General features: G+C 36.6%; 1 protein-coding gene across 1 annotated transcript in view; it reads left to right on the top strand.

Moving 5' to 3' along the window:
• The window catches only part of ptprq (protein tyrosine phosphatase receptor type Q), an 88,837-nt gene extending 71,332 nt beyond the window's left edge, over window positions 1–17,505 (top strand). The window contains 11 exon segments of the mRNA XM_042335062.1: window positions 2,198–2,242; window positions 4,965–4,991; window positions 5,506–5,587; window positions 7,209–7,299; window positions 9,121–9,197; window positions 9,557–9,691; window positions 10,422–10,547; window positions 12,303–12,451; window positions 13,617–13,752; window positions 15,380–15,503; window positions 17,015–17,505. Coding sequence (XP_042190996.1) covers window positions 2,198–2,242; window positions 4,965–4,991; window positions 5,506–5,587; window positions 7,209–7,299; window positions 9,121–9,197; window positions 9,557–9,691; window positions 10,422–10,547; window positions 12,303–12,451; window positions 13,617–13,752; window positions 15,380–15,503; window positions 17,015–17,052 — 1,030 coding nt within the window. The 3' untranslated portion in view covers window positions 17,053–17,505.
• Window positions 17,506–19,034: the final 1,529 nt, after the last annotated feature.

Here is a 19,034-nt window from a genome sequence, read left to right as displayed (position 1 = left end):
TGCTTCAAATTAATTCTTTTTTAAAGATGTGAAATATATGACATGTACAGTCAGGGACAGAGCTAAACAACATGGGCATATAATATGTTGAACTTACGCTCTTTCTAATAACAAAAGAAACAACTTGCATTTTTATACCTCCTTGTCACATCAAAGCATATCAAAGCACTTCACAAGTAATTACTACCAAGTGTAGTAATCAAGTGGGACGCTACCCTGTGTAAGAGGTACTATATAAATGCAAGGTGTTGTTGTAGTGCCTGTTTTCGTAAACAAACTCAGCAGCCATTGTTAACCAGTGAGGACCTACAAAACAACCTGACCGGTTAATCTGGAGGGTTGTTGGCCAGGGTAGAAGCTATTTTAATTTTTTGAAAAGTTCATTGAATCTTTAAATTCACCCTCTTCCCAGTGCAAGCTCACTTTATCTGCCCAAAAGACCTTTGTTAACCTTTGACCTGAGCTACTGCCAGTCCCTGACAGAACATTTTCCTGACAAAACAACCAAATTCTTGTAAAGATTGTCTCTGACCTTGAGGAAGAACATACCCAAGGCTTCTTGGTCTAAAATCTCAACAAAAAGGATTTTACTACCATGAGAGTCGACAGTAAATGAGGACCTGCTTCAGTCAAAGATCCTGCCAACAAGTACACCATGTGATTTTGAGTGAATAGTAATCATCCCGTACTAATTGTTCTGATCACCGGGTTTATACATAAACACTTGCCACGCTACCTAACTCAAAAAGGTTGATATTATCACATGACCTTAACTAGATACCAGATTAAAACAAGACACCAATTTTTTTTAACAAAAGTCTAAAGGGTGAGAAATGCTATCAGGAAATTACAATAACAAATCTAAAATACTGACAGCAGATGCATCAGTTTAAATAACGACTTTAGGCATTTACTGACTTTACTTTTCTAGTTCTTATTCAGCCACACCAAAAATTTATCCTTACTATACAATGTTTTGCTCATAATCTTTACATGTCAGACTGTAGGTAACACTTTTCTCTGAGTATGAATGGTTGTGAGTTCAAGACACACACCAGGACTTTGAGCTCATAATCCAGTCCTGATACTCCAATACAGTACTAGGGGAGTGGATTGCTGCATTGTCAGAGGTGATGGCTGTCAGATGACACATTAAGGTGAGGCCCCATCTGCCTATTCAGGTGTACTTTAAAGATCCAAAAAAAAGTTTCTCCTGGTGTCTTGGCCAACAATTCCCCCAAGATAAAAATTGATCACTCACTTTATGGCTGTTTAAAATTGTATGCATATTTGGTTGCTGCATTCGCCTACAAAGGACACAGTCATTACAATTGATAGTAGAGCCTGTGAAGGGCTTTTTGAGACATTCCGATGATGTGATAAGTTGCTATCAGGTGGGTTTCTAGTCAGCTGTGTGAAGCATTTTGAGACATCCTCCCAATATGAAAGACACAATATAAATGTGAATTGTTGTTGTTGCATATCAACTGCAAGGATCATCGATAATTATCTTTGGGTACGCTCTCCTCTCAAATATACTTGATAGTAAGGGGTTGCCTTTTCCTCATCGATAAGTAGCTACAGGCAATGTTTTTCCATCTCTTTCTAGATACAATATCTACTATCCACCTGTATGTAATGTTTAACTATGTCTGTCATCACCTGAAGTAAATGCATTCAGGTTATTGGTTTTCATTTAAAATTAAGAAACCCATTTGAGTTACAATATTAGCATCCTACAGTCATAAACCTTGAGAACTTCAATCTTCAAAAAGTACTTTTGTTTTTATTTCCAAGCTGTTTATGCGACTGTTTGTTTGTGCTGCCGAAGGATGACAAGCTGTACAAGCTTGTACAAGCCTGGTGAATTGCTAATTTGCAGTTGCTAGAATTAACCCTACACAGAGCGATGGTGCTTTCGAGCATATGCTGCTTGATCGATGTGCTGCACCCTGTGTGGGAATGTGCGTCCACCTGTGCTGATGGCTTGTTTAAAGAATTGCTTGTGTTATTCAACAATAAAGCTGGTTAACCTGCTGACAGCAGCTCTGCATGTCACCAGCACATGCTCTGAGCCATTAATCAGACTGACCTAAAAACTGAAGCATGCTTGATACATACAGCTTGGAACATTTATTTTGATATTGACATGATTGCTGTTTATGTACTAATATTCTGATGGCTCCTTTCTTCTCAGTTATTCCTCGTTGTTTTTTAGACGCAAGGAAATTTTTGTCATCCAGTAAGTGGACTGCTCATTCTTTTGAAACCTTGCTATCTCAATGTGTTTCAGTGCAATTTCAAACAAACTGTATCAAGTGATGTTACTCAGAAGGGAATTTTTAGCTGAATTTCACTCTCTGCAATCCTAAGTGCAATACACTTTCAAACTCAACTGGTTGAATACAGTTTCAGAACAAAGATTATTATAATTAACTCACCTTTCTAGTCCAAGCTAAAATTACTGTATAGACATTTGCAGTCACTGTGAAAGCAGATCTTTAACATGAGGGGCCTTTATACAGAAAATATAAATATCAGTAACAAGTTATTCATGTTGGGGTGTTACTTGCTGCTTCCTCCATTTAGTTGATGATTTTAACTATTTCTTACTCCTATAATCAGACCACTATTGTGCCTCAGGCTCCTAGGATACTATGACATTTATTTTCCTGATTTGAACTATGAGTCCCTGCAGACTAATAATTCTTATGTAATCCCCAGCCCCATAACATCATTCTCACTGAAGTCATGAAACTGTCATAGACAGGGGAAGTGGGGCTTAAACAGAAATTACAGCTTCTAAATTACATCACTTAATCGTAATTCCTCCCAAGACAAAAATGTTCACGGCAACTAGGTACCGCAAGTGGAGGGCTGTGAGAAACATGGAAAGTTAATGGGGTTTAAAATGTGCGGCTTTGAAATGCTGTTTAAGACAAACCAAATCAATGCCTCTGTAGACTTGGTTACTCTTCCTACAGCTTCTTCTCCAGGTTTGCAGGTGTTTACATCCAGTCATGGCAAAAAAAAAGAATGAACTTCTTTAGAACTGACCAAAAAGGCAAAATTATCACCATGCAATCATTTGGGGGTAGTGAATAGTGATGTTAGTAATGGACCTCTAAATCACAAATGAATGAGTGACCACTTATATATGTCTTAACAAGGTAGAGTGCAGACCAGTTATAACACGCTTCATGAGAGCACTGGTTTGTTTATACCTCCAAGGGTGTGTGGACCAGATTGACAGTGTGTATGTGTATGTAGCCAGTGACTCACTTCCTGTGTGTTTCCCAGGGTGCTAAAAATGGCCCATTTCTGAGTCATCAGGTTTCCACTGTGTAACTTCCTACATTGAGCATATATATAATACAGGAACTGTGGCGATCTGATGGTCAGTATTTTTTTTAGCGGAGGAGCCGACTGGCATGCAGGTAGCAAGTCAGGGGGCTGGTGCAGTCAATTTAATTCTCCCAGCTTTCTTATAGGTGGATTGCAACTTTGTCGCTTCACTGTATATTACACAAATCTTGACCAAATTAAGCATAAAATAGAGTGATTGGAGTTCTTTTGAGTATATTTTCCTCGTTGTTTTGATGGTGGATGGATTTTGCATGCACTGATATGACATACAAATGGATGAAAGTGTTGCTGAATGATTGAACTTATTTAATAAGTCACAATATTTGTTAATGTCTGTATCTTCATAATAACAGCACTGGGAGAAGTTGCAATGTAACAGTTCGCTTAACTGCAGAGCATGCTGTTGTGTTTTAGTTTTTTTATTAGTAATTCAATCAAATTGTGGATTACAGTTTCTCAGCAAACACTTGGGGTGTATGTGTACCTTAATGTTGTAGTCATGCAAGCCTGCCATAATATTTATGACCATAGCAAATTTTATAAAAAGTTATTCAGAGTCCAGCTGTGAGATCAGATATAACTGAGCTTAAAGTAAAATCAATACTCTAAATGTGAAAGACATATTTAGGGAATAAAAATCATGTAAATATGTCAATGTGAACAGCTGTGAAAGTGGCCAGTTTTATAATCCATATGAGTTTTAGAAGGCAAATTTGCATATATAAATTCATTGGAGTTGAATATTAATAGAAATAATAGAATTTAAGGTAATCTAAAATTATTGATCCCAGATCAAAAAAAAAACTTCAATATTTTTATAAAAGCTGTAGGTGAATTAGGTATAATTTCACCTGATAATGTTACAGTTAACATTTTAGGTAAGATATTTGCTGGTCTTGAACCCCATTACTTGCAAAATTACATTATTAACACACATTGTCAAGTCCTTCTATCTGCAGCAATGGAATAAAAGGGAATTCACTTTTAACTATTCAGCTAAACTACCATCTACTTGTATCCCATTCAAGGTTGTGCAGATTTTTAAAGTCCTAAACTTTTGCCTCCATTTTTTTTGCTCACCTCACCTATCTTAATGCATCAGCTAATCATAGCTATGCACACAATACGCACACAAAAGGTAAAGCAAGTTAAGTCTGCATTCACTAAGTAAAATCAATTCATATTCAGGTGAAATGGTTGCAATTGTAAAGTCTGATTGTGGTTTAAAAATGAAATAGCAGCAAGTCATGTTATTCCAAAATTTTGGTGACAGCATTCATGTTATGAAAAGTCTGTTAAAGTGAATAACCATCAGACCCTGTGTGTGTGCATCCTTTAAAATGCAGTAACATTGCCCCATCTGCCGTAGTGAAGATTCAGTTATACTGTATTAAATTCACTTTGTCAGATCCCAAAGATTTACAAAGAGGATTTTAATTCCCTTAGTTAAAATCAATGTGATCCCATATTCTATGTAAAATGTAATTTTTGATTGGTTGCATTTTCCACAACTTTGTTACATTTCTGAACTTAATAATCCTGTCTTGAAATGAATTGCAGTGTATTTTATGGAACCTTACAAAATCTTTACATTGCAGGCTACTCAGTTATAGGAAGTCTCTCAAGTAAGTCAATTGCAGGATGCTGTTCATGGTTCTTTTTCATGATTTTGATAGCATTCGATCTATGATTTTGCTTCCATTTTCGGATGGATTAAAAGCTAAAACTCCAACCGGACTATAAATCATAAATGCATGACTAATTGCATGGTAACTGGAGAAGGGCTTTCTGCCCGTCTCCTGAATGAACCTTACATGTCTGTGTTTTAGCTTTGGAAGCAATACGGGCTTATTTAAAGTCCTTGCAGTGCAGGAAGCATGTCATTATCAAAATGAAGTCATTTGGATTATTTTTGCAAATTTCCAATCCAGCAAGATCTTCCTCTGGTACAAATAAGAAGTTTGTAAAGAGCTTTGCGTCCACATACATTGTCTCGGTAAATATTGCATGGTTGTGCAGAATTCTAAAGATGTACATAGACATAACAGCAGACTGCTTAACAATAATCTACGATTATCATCAGCAACAAAATAATAGGACTTCATACGCACTGTTGGTCTTATTTTCCTCTGTCCACAGACCCGTTAACAAGAAATCATTCCTGCAACATGTTGAAGACCTGTGTGTTAACAACAATCTGAAGTTTCAAGAAGAATTTTCGGTATGTCACCAACAGTTGTCACAACACACCAAGAATTTAGCAGCTTCATGTGTCACAATTCATGTCTAGTTTGAGGCAAGTGAGACCAGTAAGAACTGCAACCGTGATAGTCAATACCTAATTACCAGGTTTAATGTTTGCATAGTAATGTTACACTGATTTAGGTTCTTCACTATATGTGGCAACCTGATCAGAACTCTTCACCAACCGTGTCAGTGTAGGCTGAACCTCTGCAGACCTCCCCACATTGATATTTCTATTGCCAGGGCGTAGGATGTCATAGTGAATGAGAGAGCGTTTCATCTAGCAAATTTATAGTTTTAAAAATATTTTGCTATTCTGTGCAGGCAGCTCTAGCAGAAGAGCATAGGTGAGAGGTGTCTCACGGGCAGTATTTGGAATTGTATCTCTGAGCAAATAGCTGAAAATGACTAGGAAGAAAACTAGGTCTGGCCCATCACCCTGATTGAGGAAGGCTGATGTGAAGTCTGAAGAGTTCAAATAGGAGTAAAATGATGGAAACAAAATGTGATTCAGAAATAGGAAAATTATACTTTATTATGTAAATACTGTTTTTTTTTAACTCTTTCAATGTTGGAGATGCTCTACGTGTGGGACTGTACATCATTTTATTCACAGTGTCCTCGACGCAACTCTCACCTCTTTGTGTACCATTGATCAGGAGTTGTATTTACACACAAATGATTCTCATTACATGATTTGTAAATCCACAGTACACTGTAAACATTATGTATATGTCAAAAGTCAGACTTGTCATTCACTCTCTCTTCCCATTTTGTGTTTTAACCTAGATCCAAACTGAGCAATATTTCTCTCTAGTATTATGTATGTATGTGTGGGCAGGGAGGAAGACATTATGTTTCATTCATGTTTAACATTTATTAAGTCTTTTCTGGAATGGGACTCAACTAGAATCATTTTTACAGCAGGATGATTAATATTACCCAAAAAAGTATCCACATTATTCATATATGAACTAAAACCAGTCAGGTATAATGTGTGACGGGTATCTTGGTGGGTTGGGTGACATGAATCTCATGATATCTAACCTCACTCATTCACCTCACTGAAAGTGTAGTGGTTTAAATTGAAGAGGTTGCTTTACATTTGAAGACTGATGACCTTAGGGTAGTGTTTAAATGTATCAACACGCCTCCATAAAATAATTCGCAACAATTTGAAATTTCCTCTTCATGTTTGTTCTGCATTGATAATAAGGGACATGAGAAACATTGTCCTTTTTCTCACTCTAGGTGAAAATTGCCTCAATCTTGAAGAGGTTACCCACGGTTTCCGTGAGAGGATAAAAATGAATAGACTTTTGATTCTTCCTGCAGCCTGACATATATCATTTTTTTAATATATTTAAAAAAGGTTCCAGCTTTAATAGCTATTGCATCTTTAGGTTTACACTCTTTGAATAATCGCAAATAGTTTTATACCATGAATATTAAGGCTGAAACGGGAATGCATAACCTTTTTTTAAAATAGATCTCTTTTGCAGGAAGTTTAATAATAACTAGGATCCAGTGGCTGTTCATGAGCATTCTTATTAGGCCTAGATATCCCAAGTGACCGTTGAAATATTCCTTTGTTACAGGAACTTCCAAAAGTAGGTCAAGAACTCACATCGTCTGATGCTGACTTGCCTTGGAACCGATCCAAGAACCGCTTTGCAAATATAAAACCCTGTAAGTCAAAATGTTAAGGTTCAGGATTTTGTTCAAAAGATTTTGTAGAACAAAGAGCTGAAGTGTTTTCAGAAAGACATTGTATGAAGCAAATGGCAGTGTTTGCTCAAAGAGTGTAATGGTGTTGAAATTCATTTAACATTGCTATGTTCATATGGAATTTTGCCTTGCCTCTGATCGCATTACAAATCAACATGTCCTTAGGGTTAATTCTGAGAACAATTCTAATCTTACTTTGATTCCCAGTATCAGAAAAGCACCGTTACAGGAAGAAAACTTGTGTTGGCAATTACCTAGATTTTTAAAGAGAAAGATGCAGATTGTCAACACTGGTAATAAGATTTTGTCATAATGCTTGAGATTGTCTGTGAGGGGGCAGAGGGGAGAGAGTTTTACTTCATATAAAGTCATTAAACATTTTAAACATTAAAACATGCATTACAGTAGATTGCGGTGCTCAACCAAAGTAAAGCAACTGCTGAAGTGTTAACTTTCCCAGATGGTCAACACAATGTCTATGAAGCGGAATTTTCAAAGAAACTGTGCTTGGCTATTCCAGACACTTAGATTACTGTAAATCTTCTCAATCTACAAGCACTTTAACTTTGTCTCCTTGCCAAAAAAAATTATCATCATGATTGAGAACCATCTACGGCAGAATGATGCTTCCTTTCACAAAGAAGCTTTTCTCAAAACACCACAGTGGGGAATGTTATTTTCACGAACACTCCTGAGATTGTTTTAAGTTCGCTTGGGTCCAGCACACTACAATTTACAAAAGCCAGGCCTACAATAGCCCATTTGCACTTGGTCACAGCTTTTCTGCACATCATTTTTAAATTGGAGGTGGAACGGTGCAAATTCACAAAACAAACACGAGTCGTGATGAAGTAAGAAACTGTCTATGCGACAATTTGCTCCATTGTTTCTCACGCACATTCATTGGTTAACCCCCCACCACGCCACCCGTGTGATAAAGATAAAACATGATATTAAAAAAGAAGTTAAAATTATTAAAGAAAGTTTAAAGTTCACCAAAGAAAATCAGAAACTATTTTAAATGTGGTTTAAATAATACATACACGTTATGTTTTATGTAAAAAAAATTGAATAATTACATAAAAATTTGTGAGTACATTACATTTAGTTTAATATAGATATTTCAAAATCTGGCACATTCTTGTTCATTTTCTCTCCTTCTGGTTGTTTTTGATTTTTCTAGATCTGTTGCTGCACCATAAGGCCTGGCTTTAATGTCAGTTATACAAACATTAAACTGCAGGTGCATGAAACAATATACTTAATAGTTTTTCTGCTTTGTAATCTAATCTGACTGTTCAGCCAATTTAGCATTCTTTGCTAAAGTTTTTTCCCCCAAGTGGAAAAAAGTAAAAACCGTGGAATCTGGTTGCTTGTGTACGAGTGTTCCCTTGGAGCACAACACTATGTTTTCAGCGGTACTTGTGAGTTTCATTCAGCAGATCAAAGATCCTAGTAATCTTTGTCATGATCCTACGAGCCAAGGCTAAGATCTTATCAGGGGAGACAGGAGTCTGTCTCTCTATAGTCACTGCTTGCTTCATTTTTGAGTTAATAAGGGGAGAAATGCTCTTATTGTTTTAAGCATTAACTGTGATGTGAGATGGAAAGCATGACATTCCTCCACTAATGTAACTACATCCTGCAATATAAACTATTGGGAACAGCTGCTCCCAGTTTGTGTATTCCATGTATGTGAAATAAAGGCATAATTTAGAAAGGACCAATACGAATACGATATGCCAAACAAGAACTTAACTCTTTGACATTTCTTCCATGCAGATAACAATAACCGAGTGAAGCTCATGCTTGAAGCTGGTATCCCTGGGTCTGATTTCATCAACGCTAGCTATGTGTCAGTAAGTCCAACTCTGCTTTGTACTCTGACCGTCTCAAGGGATCAAGATAAATAGATTTTAAATCCGTTGTACTAAACATTATAAGACATTTCTATTATCTTTAAATGTTGTATTACCCATGGAGATTGTGTCGTAGGACTTTGAGGATTCATTGCTTCACAAATTACAGAGTTGACTTGATCAGAAATGAATGGGTTACAGTGGTTACTGCTACCAAAACACAATCAATCTGTACAGACTGGTAAACCGAGGCTTGACAATTTCTGAAACTTCAGTCAGTGTTCTTTAAATGTTAGGTCGTGTGTATGGAAATTTCTATTTTATTCATTTGAACATTTTTCCTGTTTTTCTTTATATAGGGTTACCTGTGTCCGAATGAGTTCATTGCAAGCCAAGGTCCTTTACCTGGAACCGTTGCGGATTTCTGGAGAATGATTTGGGAAACTAGGTCTAAATCCATAATTATGTTAACACAATGTTTTGAAAAAGGCAGAGTAAGTTTCTGATAGGGAACACATACAGTGGGACATGAGACTCAGGGAGGCGGGGACAGTGGGGATCTGTTTTATGCTGGTAGTTAAAAACAGTAATGGTTGCTATGCCATTACAATAACAGTGAAACCGTTGCTATTTTCAGCCAACAGCATAAGATGAACTATTTATCCAAACACCATTAATCCAAATTGATTAGCTAACTTGACTGGCAAGATCTTTCAGCATGATTTTTTTGATGATTCAATTACCCTTAAGAATTATTCACATATCTCTTTAGAATTGATTCCTAATTTGATTACATAAATGCAAACCCTGTGTGTGTAAATATGTATATAGATATGTGTGTGTGTATATATATATATATTACTTCATATTATCATCGCTCAGGAAACACTGACCTGCTTCATGTCCCTGCCCTGTTTTATGTCTCCCACCCTATCCACCCCAGCGTCACTGGCCGAGCTTTCAGACATTTCTGCCCCTGCTCTCTGGAACTCCATCCCAGAGTCCCTCCGACTTGCACGCTCCCTCCCTGCCCATGTACAAATCCTAAAGACTGACCTCTTTGACGATACTTTCTGTCATTTTCCCCCTCTCCCATCAGCTCCTACCTCACAGTTCGGATGCCTTGCCTGCAGTTGAGGCCCTCCCGACAAGAAAGGTGCTACATAAATGTATATTGTACAGTAGATTTCAATATGCTTGATTAATAAAGTTATGTTAATTTAGATACGATGTCACCAGTATTGGCCTGAGGACAACAAGCCAGTGTCTGTATTTGGAGATATTGTAATCAGTAAGATAACAGAGGACATTCAGGCAGATTGGACTACACGAGAACTAAAAATTGAAAAGGTAAATATGTTATTGGAGTTCTGTACTAATTTGTGACACATTTTGTACAAGGGAGTACGGTTTTCATTATGTAATCCTATTTGTTGTTTAAAGGGTCACTCTATCACTTATTAATGGTCTAAGATTTATTTTAAAAAAAGAAATCTGCAGCAAAACAAGTCATTCTGCCCAATTATATATTACGTGAACTGAATCATTGGACCTTTTTATACTATAAATAGGTTTTAGTAGCATTGCAAGACATAGTCATGAGATCATTTATTTACCATGAATCACATAACACTTTGAAATTTTTCAGGAACCAATGCTCTGCAAGTAATGTACTCTTTACATAATACTATACATGACCTGACAGATAGATCACATATGCACTTTCTCAGAACTGAATCTTTACCATGTGACAAACCATTCCCAGCCTGGCTTATCCAACCTTACGTATCAGAGTTGGTAGCAGGTTAGAACTTTTTAAACTATGTGCAGACGTGTTGCAATAGACTGTATTTAATACCCAGTAAAAATACAACCTCAGCAGAAATATTTGCTTCCATCTATGTAAGGAATTGTGCATGTCTGTAGGTTTCAAATAAATCAGAAAGTAATAAATCTAGGCTACTGCTGTCCCCCAGCAGGCGTTTTATGAGGTAGAGGTTATGGTTCCTGGGAAGAATCTATGAACTAGTTGTCACCAGAATGAACTGACCTCTCATCACTTGGGTCACTATCGACCCCTGATCAAATACCCATCTCTTGGTTTCCTAGTCCTTTGCTGGCATCAGCAATAACCATTATGAAAACATGTAAGCCGATCCCCAAGAAAAGTGGAGTGTGGCGTTCGTTTCCTACCACTTGCCAACATATTGAATGGTAAACATCCCATACCCATTTAAAAGAACCGTCATTGATTGCCTACCCAATGGAAATAGATACAACCAAATGGAACTTGATTCAAACAACACTAACAGAGATAATATTCGGGTATAATGTTGAGGGAAACAATCCTAAAATGTGTCATATGCTTTATTTCGGTCCATTTTTCCTGGGCATAATTTCTATTTCTGTAACTGCAAAATGCATTAGGTATCACACTGTTGAACATCCCAGAATAGTTTTGTATGTTGAATTTTGAATCAACTGGACTGAAATATACAGTGATTTCATGTTATATTTTGGAAAATTTAATTGCTTCAACAAAGATTGAAACAAAATAAGTTGTAGGAAAATGTATTGAGTACTTTAGATGAACTTGCTCTGTTCCGCTTGAATCATCTGAAGTTATTTATTCCTATAAGTGTCATTGTGTGGTGCTGATTCAGCAGTAATCACAAACTAAATCATCAATAAACAGAAGCTGAAAATATGATTGATAATTTACTGGTATCTCCATTCCTCTTTTGTGCTATTGTTAAAAATTATATATTTTTTATTAGCTTTATCCATAATACAAACATGCAAATGGACTAACTCTGTGATCTCATTGGATTTAACTTCCAAATGGCCTTCTTCTATGTTGTAAAGTTATGTTCTGTTTACAACATGAAATGATCAAAAAACACAGGGGCATTTTAAAAATGCATTCTGAATAAAACTTTGTGCGCAACATTTTTCAAACAGATAAAATTACTTTTACCATTCTCAGCAAAAACTGAATCCTTCGTAATTGCCAGATATAGTTGACACAGCATATTCTTACTGGTATTTTGAGTTCTTGTATTGACACCTTCTTTATTGTTTTAATACAATACCTGTTTTGGACAGGATGGTGATTATATGATGGTGAGGCATTTCAACTTTTCTTCTTGGCCTGAACATGGAGTTCCTGAGTGCAGCACAACTTTGATTCATTTTGTGAAACTAATTCGAGCATCCAGGGCCAATGATAGCACACCTATTGTTGCACATTGCAGGTAAAAATATGTACAGGAAATTAATTTGTTTCTTGTGGCAATTTTATATACATGTTTATACAATTTCATGCAATTTTATACACATGGTATAAAACTGGAAAGCTATACTGAATTTGAAAATGTTTATTAATAATAGTACAAAGTAAGGAAACTTATTAATTCCTTGGGTTGCTATATTGACTATTTCTGTAACACATTTACAAATAATAAGTAAAAAAAATTCTTTATGTTATGCACTAAATAAAATCAAATGCAAATGTGCTCAATGCATTTTGACATAAATTGTTTTTTTGTTGGCCAAAGATTGCAAAAGTGCAATTCCTTTACAAATGGAATAGAATGCTTCATTGACATCTGTAGGCTAGGTTCTCAACAACTTAATAAACAAATGCAACTTATCACATATTATATTCACACTAATGTATATGCCAAGTATTTTTCAACACTAATCACCAACTTCTAAACTAATATCATGTTGGACATGTTAAAATTTCAATGATCCTTTAATGATGAGAAATTTATTTTTAAAAACATCATTACAAAGATGAAATGACCTGCAGAATAATCCTTGAATTTACAAGGATAATCCTAATAATCCTTGAAGTTACAATCAGGAATAGAAAAATACGCCTGAAAACTCAATGTGGAGTCCTGTAGCTCAGTGGTTAGAGCACTCGCTTTGCAAGCGAGAGACCTGAGTTCAATTCCAGGCAGAGGACGAAACCTTGGGCAAGTTTCCTTACTCCACACAGAGCCTAATAATAATCCCTCCAAAAACCCAAAACAATAACAAATTGGTCATTTTCAATCTATGACTGTTTGTGGGACATTGCTGTGCGCAATTGGCTGTCGCGTTCGGCCACAAATACACAGTCAATTCACTTTACAGTATGTTCTGTGAAGCGCTTTGGGACGTCCTCCCGATGTGAAAAGCGTGATATCAAATGCAAGGATTATTATTATTATTATTTATTGGACAAATATGTTATTAGAGCTTTAAGTACAAGACCCAATAGGAGGAACTGGTTGCATTTAATTTTATTTCAAGCATACAGTGAAAAAAATATTATTGCACTATTTGTAAGTGAGTTTCAGAAATATCTAGTCCATATAGCCCTCAAAATATTAGCCACACATGATTTGTGTTTGTTCCTTTAACCCTCAGTGCTGGAGTAGGCAGGACTGGAGTCTTTATTGCACTTGATCACCTTATACAGCATGTGAACCACCACGACTTTGTGGACATTTTTGGATTAGTGGCAGACTTACGAAATGAACGAATGTGCATGGTGCAGAACTTGGTAAGAAAATAAGAAACATCTACTTTGGCAAACTAGATATTCACAAATATGCACCAGATTATCTTTGATTCCTATCCACCACCTATTTGTATGTCAAAATATCCATAGTTTGAACCCATACCCTGAGTTTTACAACGTTACAGGATTCCAGACATTGAAAGTACAATAATAACAACAACTTGCAATTATATAACGCCCCTCATGCAGGGCAGGGCCCCAGAATAAAACTCATATAAGAGTAAAACTCACATGAAACTTAATATGACTTATGCGAAGTCTGAGTTGCAGGCAACCTGCATAAATCTTTTAAAATCCAATTTATTAAATATTCTACACTGCGCATGTGTAATTCATTTCATCTTGTAAGTGAGCATGCGGTACTTTGTCAACACAGCCGGTAATTGCGCATGCAATGATGGGTAAACACTACGTGTTTCCCACAGTTCGATGTGTCTTGATTCATCGCCGCATGCGCACTTACCGGCAAACATTAGAATCGCAATGAATTACGAGAAATGCCGTTCTTCGGCGCATGCATCAACTGATCAAGACTACGTCTTCCATGGTTCAATGCAGCCAGATGGTAAGTGCGATTGCATCAACTGGTCAGGATGCTGTTTCCCGCTATTCAATGCAGCCAGTAAGTGTGGGAGTAATGGAGGATAGGGGGCTCTGTTACGAGTCAAGAGATGATTAATACAGCGAGTGCAAAGAAATCAAAGTGGTTTTGATAAGAAACTGAATGGGATTCAGGCTACATATATGACTAAGGTATTTTTATAAAGATAAGGCTTTATCTTTATCGGCTCCAAAACACCTGATTGTTCAGCGCCCTGGGACGTCTTTCCAACGTGAAAGGTGATGTACAAGTGTAAGTTGTTGTTGTTATACAGATTTTACTATACCAACAAATGTACCTACCCTCAGTGAACAACCCCCCCACTCAGTTTCTTCCCACCCCACACACACAATTCAGGTGCTCAGCCAACTGTGTGAAGTGCTCCCTGATGTGAAAGGCACTAAATAAATATAAATTGTATTGTATTTTCCCTCAAGACATGGTACGGACAAATGTATTAGTCACTTGACAACTTGGGAGACCGTATTTATCTACAATAACAACAATTGTGTTTCTGATTTTCATAAATATATGAATTGGGTTGGGAGTCTTTGAGTTACAAATCCTCAATATAATACAGCCTTGTGTGATTAAATACAAATGATGTTTCCCAGCAGCTGACCCATGTTAGACCCAGTTCAGAAACCTTGAATCATCCTTCTCTCAAACACTCAGCTGCCTTTCAGTGTGACATCTGACAGCAACAACACACTTCCACAGTCAAGATATAGTGTGCGGGTTATTTGGTTACTGACAGTGATACCTACGTATTACCTTCTGATTAGGAAAATAAATGAAACACTCATCCAATAATGTTGCACAAATGTACATGTTTTAAAAGTGGAATCCTAGTTATTTATCATAGTTAGGAACATTTATCTTAAGTCATATTGTTATAATTTGCCGCACTAATGCGGAAATTAAAACCTTTTTTAAAACTATTTTTGCTGCAATTTGGGTTTTGTCTAATTTGTAACATTTCTCGTTTTGCTATTACATTGAATGCAGGGGCAGTACATGTTTTTACACCAATGTGCTGTGGATCTCCTGAACAATAAAGGCAACAGTCGTTCACTGTGGTTTGTAAATTATTCTGCTTTGCAAAAAATGGACTCCCTGGATGCAATGGAAGGTAATAAAAGAAAATTGGTGAAACTGAATGCATAACACAAAACCTTGTACTACAGAAGAACCGTATTATATAACAGTCATTTAGATTCAATATCTCAGAAGTCAGATTATTATGTAGTGTAGAAAAATGACTAATTTCTGGGTCATTAGGTCACTACTGATATCACTTCCTCCATGTAGCACATGCAACCTTTATACAAGAAGTACCGATGTAACTTCCTTGGTGAAGTGATGTCCACAGCAACCTGCTACAAATACACATAAAATGCAAGTGCAGGCTGCAGGTAGTGACATTGGTGGCACTTCCTACACACAGCATGCATACGCAGTGCATGGAAAGTGACATCAACGAAGCTTCCTGTATGTAGCAACTCGAGAAGTTCAAAGTTGGCCTTGTTTTAATGCAGGAAACTAGCTAATCAGACCCAGAAGTTGGATGTTCTGCGCTTTAGATGTTCTAATGAGCTGCCCTGTATTTCCATATAACTCATAAAGTAGCTAAATATATTGCAATATGTTTTTAATGTTATGCACGGACGAACACAATTGTAGAATGTGAGAGCGGTACTAATTTAGTTGTATCCTCAGCAATACCTTTCTGTCATATTACAGTCCCATAGCCTCACATATGGGTACTTTTTGACTTGGCGATCAATGATCAACTTTCTGTTGTTCTGTTTATAACACTGCCAGTGGCAGATGTGCTCTGAAATATATCATGGTAAAGAAGAGTACTGTACCTTTATATATATAAAGTGTTTCTGATAGCATGTGTGAACAGTGTGTGAGAAGTGACATGTGCAATCCCATTCACTGAGCAGAATTCAAATCACTGTCATTCACACCAGAAAGAAAAGCTCGTAGTGCAAGTCCAACTATCCTACTGTTGGCCAGTCACAGAATGGAATTGATAGGAACCTTGGAGGCACCTTCACAGCTGCAGGAGAGGGCAGAATTGGGGACCTAACTGGAGTAATAAAGGGTTTAAAAAGAAATACAAATAAATGAGTGTTTCTTTTATTTGTTTTCAGTAATTAGTTTCTCAAAACATTTTAAAATAGCTTCTCAAATTATCCTTTTAATGCGGTGCATTTCTATTACATAACTCATAATACACAAAGCAGAAAGGGACAATGTTATAATGTTATGATCTGTATTTTTCTCTTAGGTAATAGTCTGCATTTCATGTAACTATCAGTGACCCCTCTTAAGCTATTTAGTTCAGTAATAGGTAACATGTATTTTATAGTGCAGATAAGATCAATTTAATATCCTTTCTCTATCAAATCTGCAGTGAACTTTTAGGAGCACCAATTCTATTTCAACTACTGCTCCTGAAGATAGGAGGTTGTTCGAGAATCAAATGGATGGCACCAATCAAAGTCATTATTGCTGTTTGTGAAACAGGAGGCTTGGGAAATACTGCAACATAAGCTTCCACTGTGTACTTCTGTAGTTATAGAATATGTTGATGGATGTGGTAACATTGACCTTTCTCCGAATTTCTTATAGGTGATGTGGAATTGGAGTGGGAAGAAACAACCATGTGATTCTCGAGCACTGATGAATTAGAAGGTTTCTGTGAAATGATTTCAGAAAATGAACATGGAAGCTTCTATGAAAAAGGGCCAAAATTCACCTATAAATAGACTTTTTCCTCAAATTACCAGACTGAGCAATTTCTTTATCACCACTGTGTCTGAATGAATTACTACCAAAATTACACTTTTGTGTTTGGATTGAACAGATTCTAATTTACATAATAGTCTATTATTGTTTGCATACATTCTGAGTGTCCATTTTCATTACTGAATGTTGATGGCTTATTTTTACTCTTTTATACTTAGTTTTTTTAACCTAAAGTGAGCCAAACATGATGTAAAGTTTAATTTTTTTCATGGCACTTTGTTGCTTTTTGATGAGTAAATTTGAGTTTGCAGTTGGATTTGTAAATGTCCATTTGCGTTTAGTTTTGAATTAAATATTACTTTTTTTGAGTTGTCCATATTATTCCAGCCAACATTTTGTTAATTCTTCTGTATTATTTTCAATTCTGACCTAATATTCTCCATTAAAAGTTTGGCTCTTAGTGTTTGTAGCTGAATTCAGTGTACATTGCCAGAACAGTTTGTGATCCTGAACAGCTGAACACTCACCCCTCTGACACACAGAATTTAATCTCCCACTAGAATTCAGACAGTAGCTCTTCAGGGACGCTGCTCTTTACAATCACTACTCTATACCAGATTAAGCAAAGCTACATGGTCTGCCCTCCACTTGTTTTTATCAGGTTGCCGTTCCATTCTTTACTTCTAAGTGATCTTATTACAGTGCTGAAGATTACAGATTACAGATTTTCTGCAGATTACCATTGACAATCTTGACCAGTGACATGACCAGGCACATAATCCTGCCAAATTCATACAATTGTAAATTTCATCAGTTTTACATTTACCTAAGTGTAAATGTTTGAAGTGTTTTACCCAAGCCCCAGTAGACCATTGGGCATAAAATTGCATCCCCTTTAAAGGACATAAAATAAAAGCAGTAGAAAGTAACAATTTTGAAAGAATCAAGCGATGTTCTTAAAATATACCATTGAATATATTATCTGTTATGTTTAAAACTCTGATTTAATACTTTATTTGCTATGTTAATCTGTTATTTGCTAATCCTTTAATCAATATAATTTTATGCACTGTATAACACAATACCTATTGATACACAATAGAATCTACATACAATATAATTGTGGATAATTTTATACACAATATTCTCCTTGGTGGGAGGTAAGCGGGATCTCCTTGGAGCTGAACTGGACTCCAAAGTGAAATACTTGGCAACGCAGTGTCAGGATCAAGCCCACCCTCTCTAGCAGCCACGGTAGTCCAGGACCTGAGCCAGGTGTGTCCGCAGAGCTCCATGACACTCCTGATGACAGCACAGCCTGGCTCATCAGCAGGACTTGGAAGGGCAGATCAATCACAGGGGACTGTTCCCACTCAGCTCCATTAACCCCGTAAGCCAAAGCCCGAACTCTGGAACGCTCTCCCTCAATCCCTCTGCCTTGCCCCCTTCCTCCCCACTTTCAAATCCTGCCTAAGGACTTTCCTTTTTCAGCTTGTTTACAGTCCCCTTCCTCTCCCCTTGGCTTGGTGTCAGACTCCACCACTGTCAAGCTCTCCTGGACGCTACCCTGCATGAAAGACACCATCTAAATACAAGTTGTTGTTGCACATGTCAGACACCTGGCTGACCAAGAAAGCCCACAATAACATTACAGCATTTTTTATATCTGAACACCTTATTGATCAAATCTTATCAGATTTTTATGTTGCTTGTGATCATTGAGTATTAGGTATTTCATTTATTTTAACATTAAAAGTTGCACTTTATAGTTTGTGACAGGATAGTGACAGGATACAGCAATGTAGTACTTTATATCTAATACACCTATTTATAACTATAGGATTATTCCTATTTTTTGGAAAATAATCAGTTTTCAGGCCCTTAATACCTTAGTTCCTCCTCT

Source organism: Callorhinchus milii, unplaced genomic scaffold (genome assembly GCF_018977255.1).
Source record: "Callorhinchus milii isolate IMCB2004 unplaced genomic scaffold, IMCB_Cmil_1.0 Scaffold5, whole genome shotgun sequence".
NCBI lineage: Eukaryota > Metazoa > Chordata > Chondrichthyes > Chimaeriformes > Callorhinchidae > Callorhinchus > Callorhinchus milii.
The sequence above is the reverse complement of the archived record's forward strand: the minus strand, read 5'-3'. Positions and strand labels throughout refer to the sequence as shown.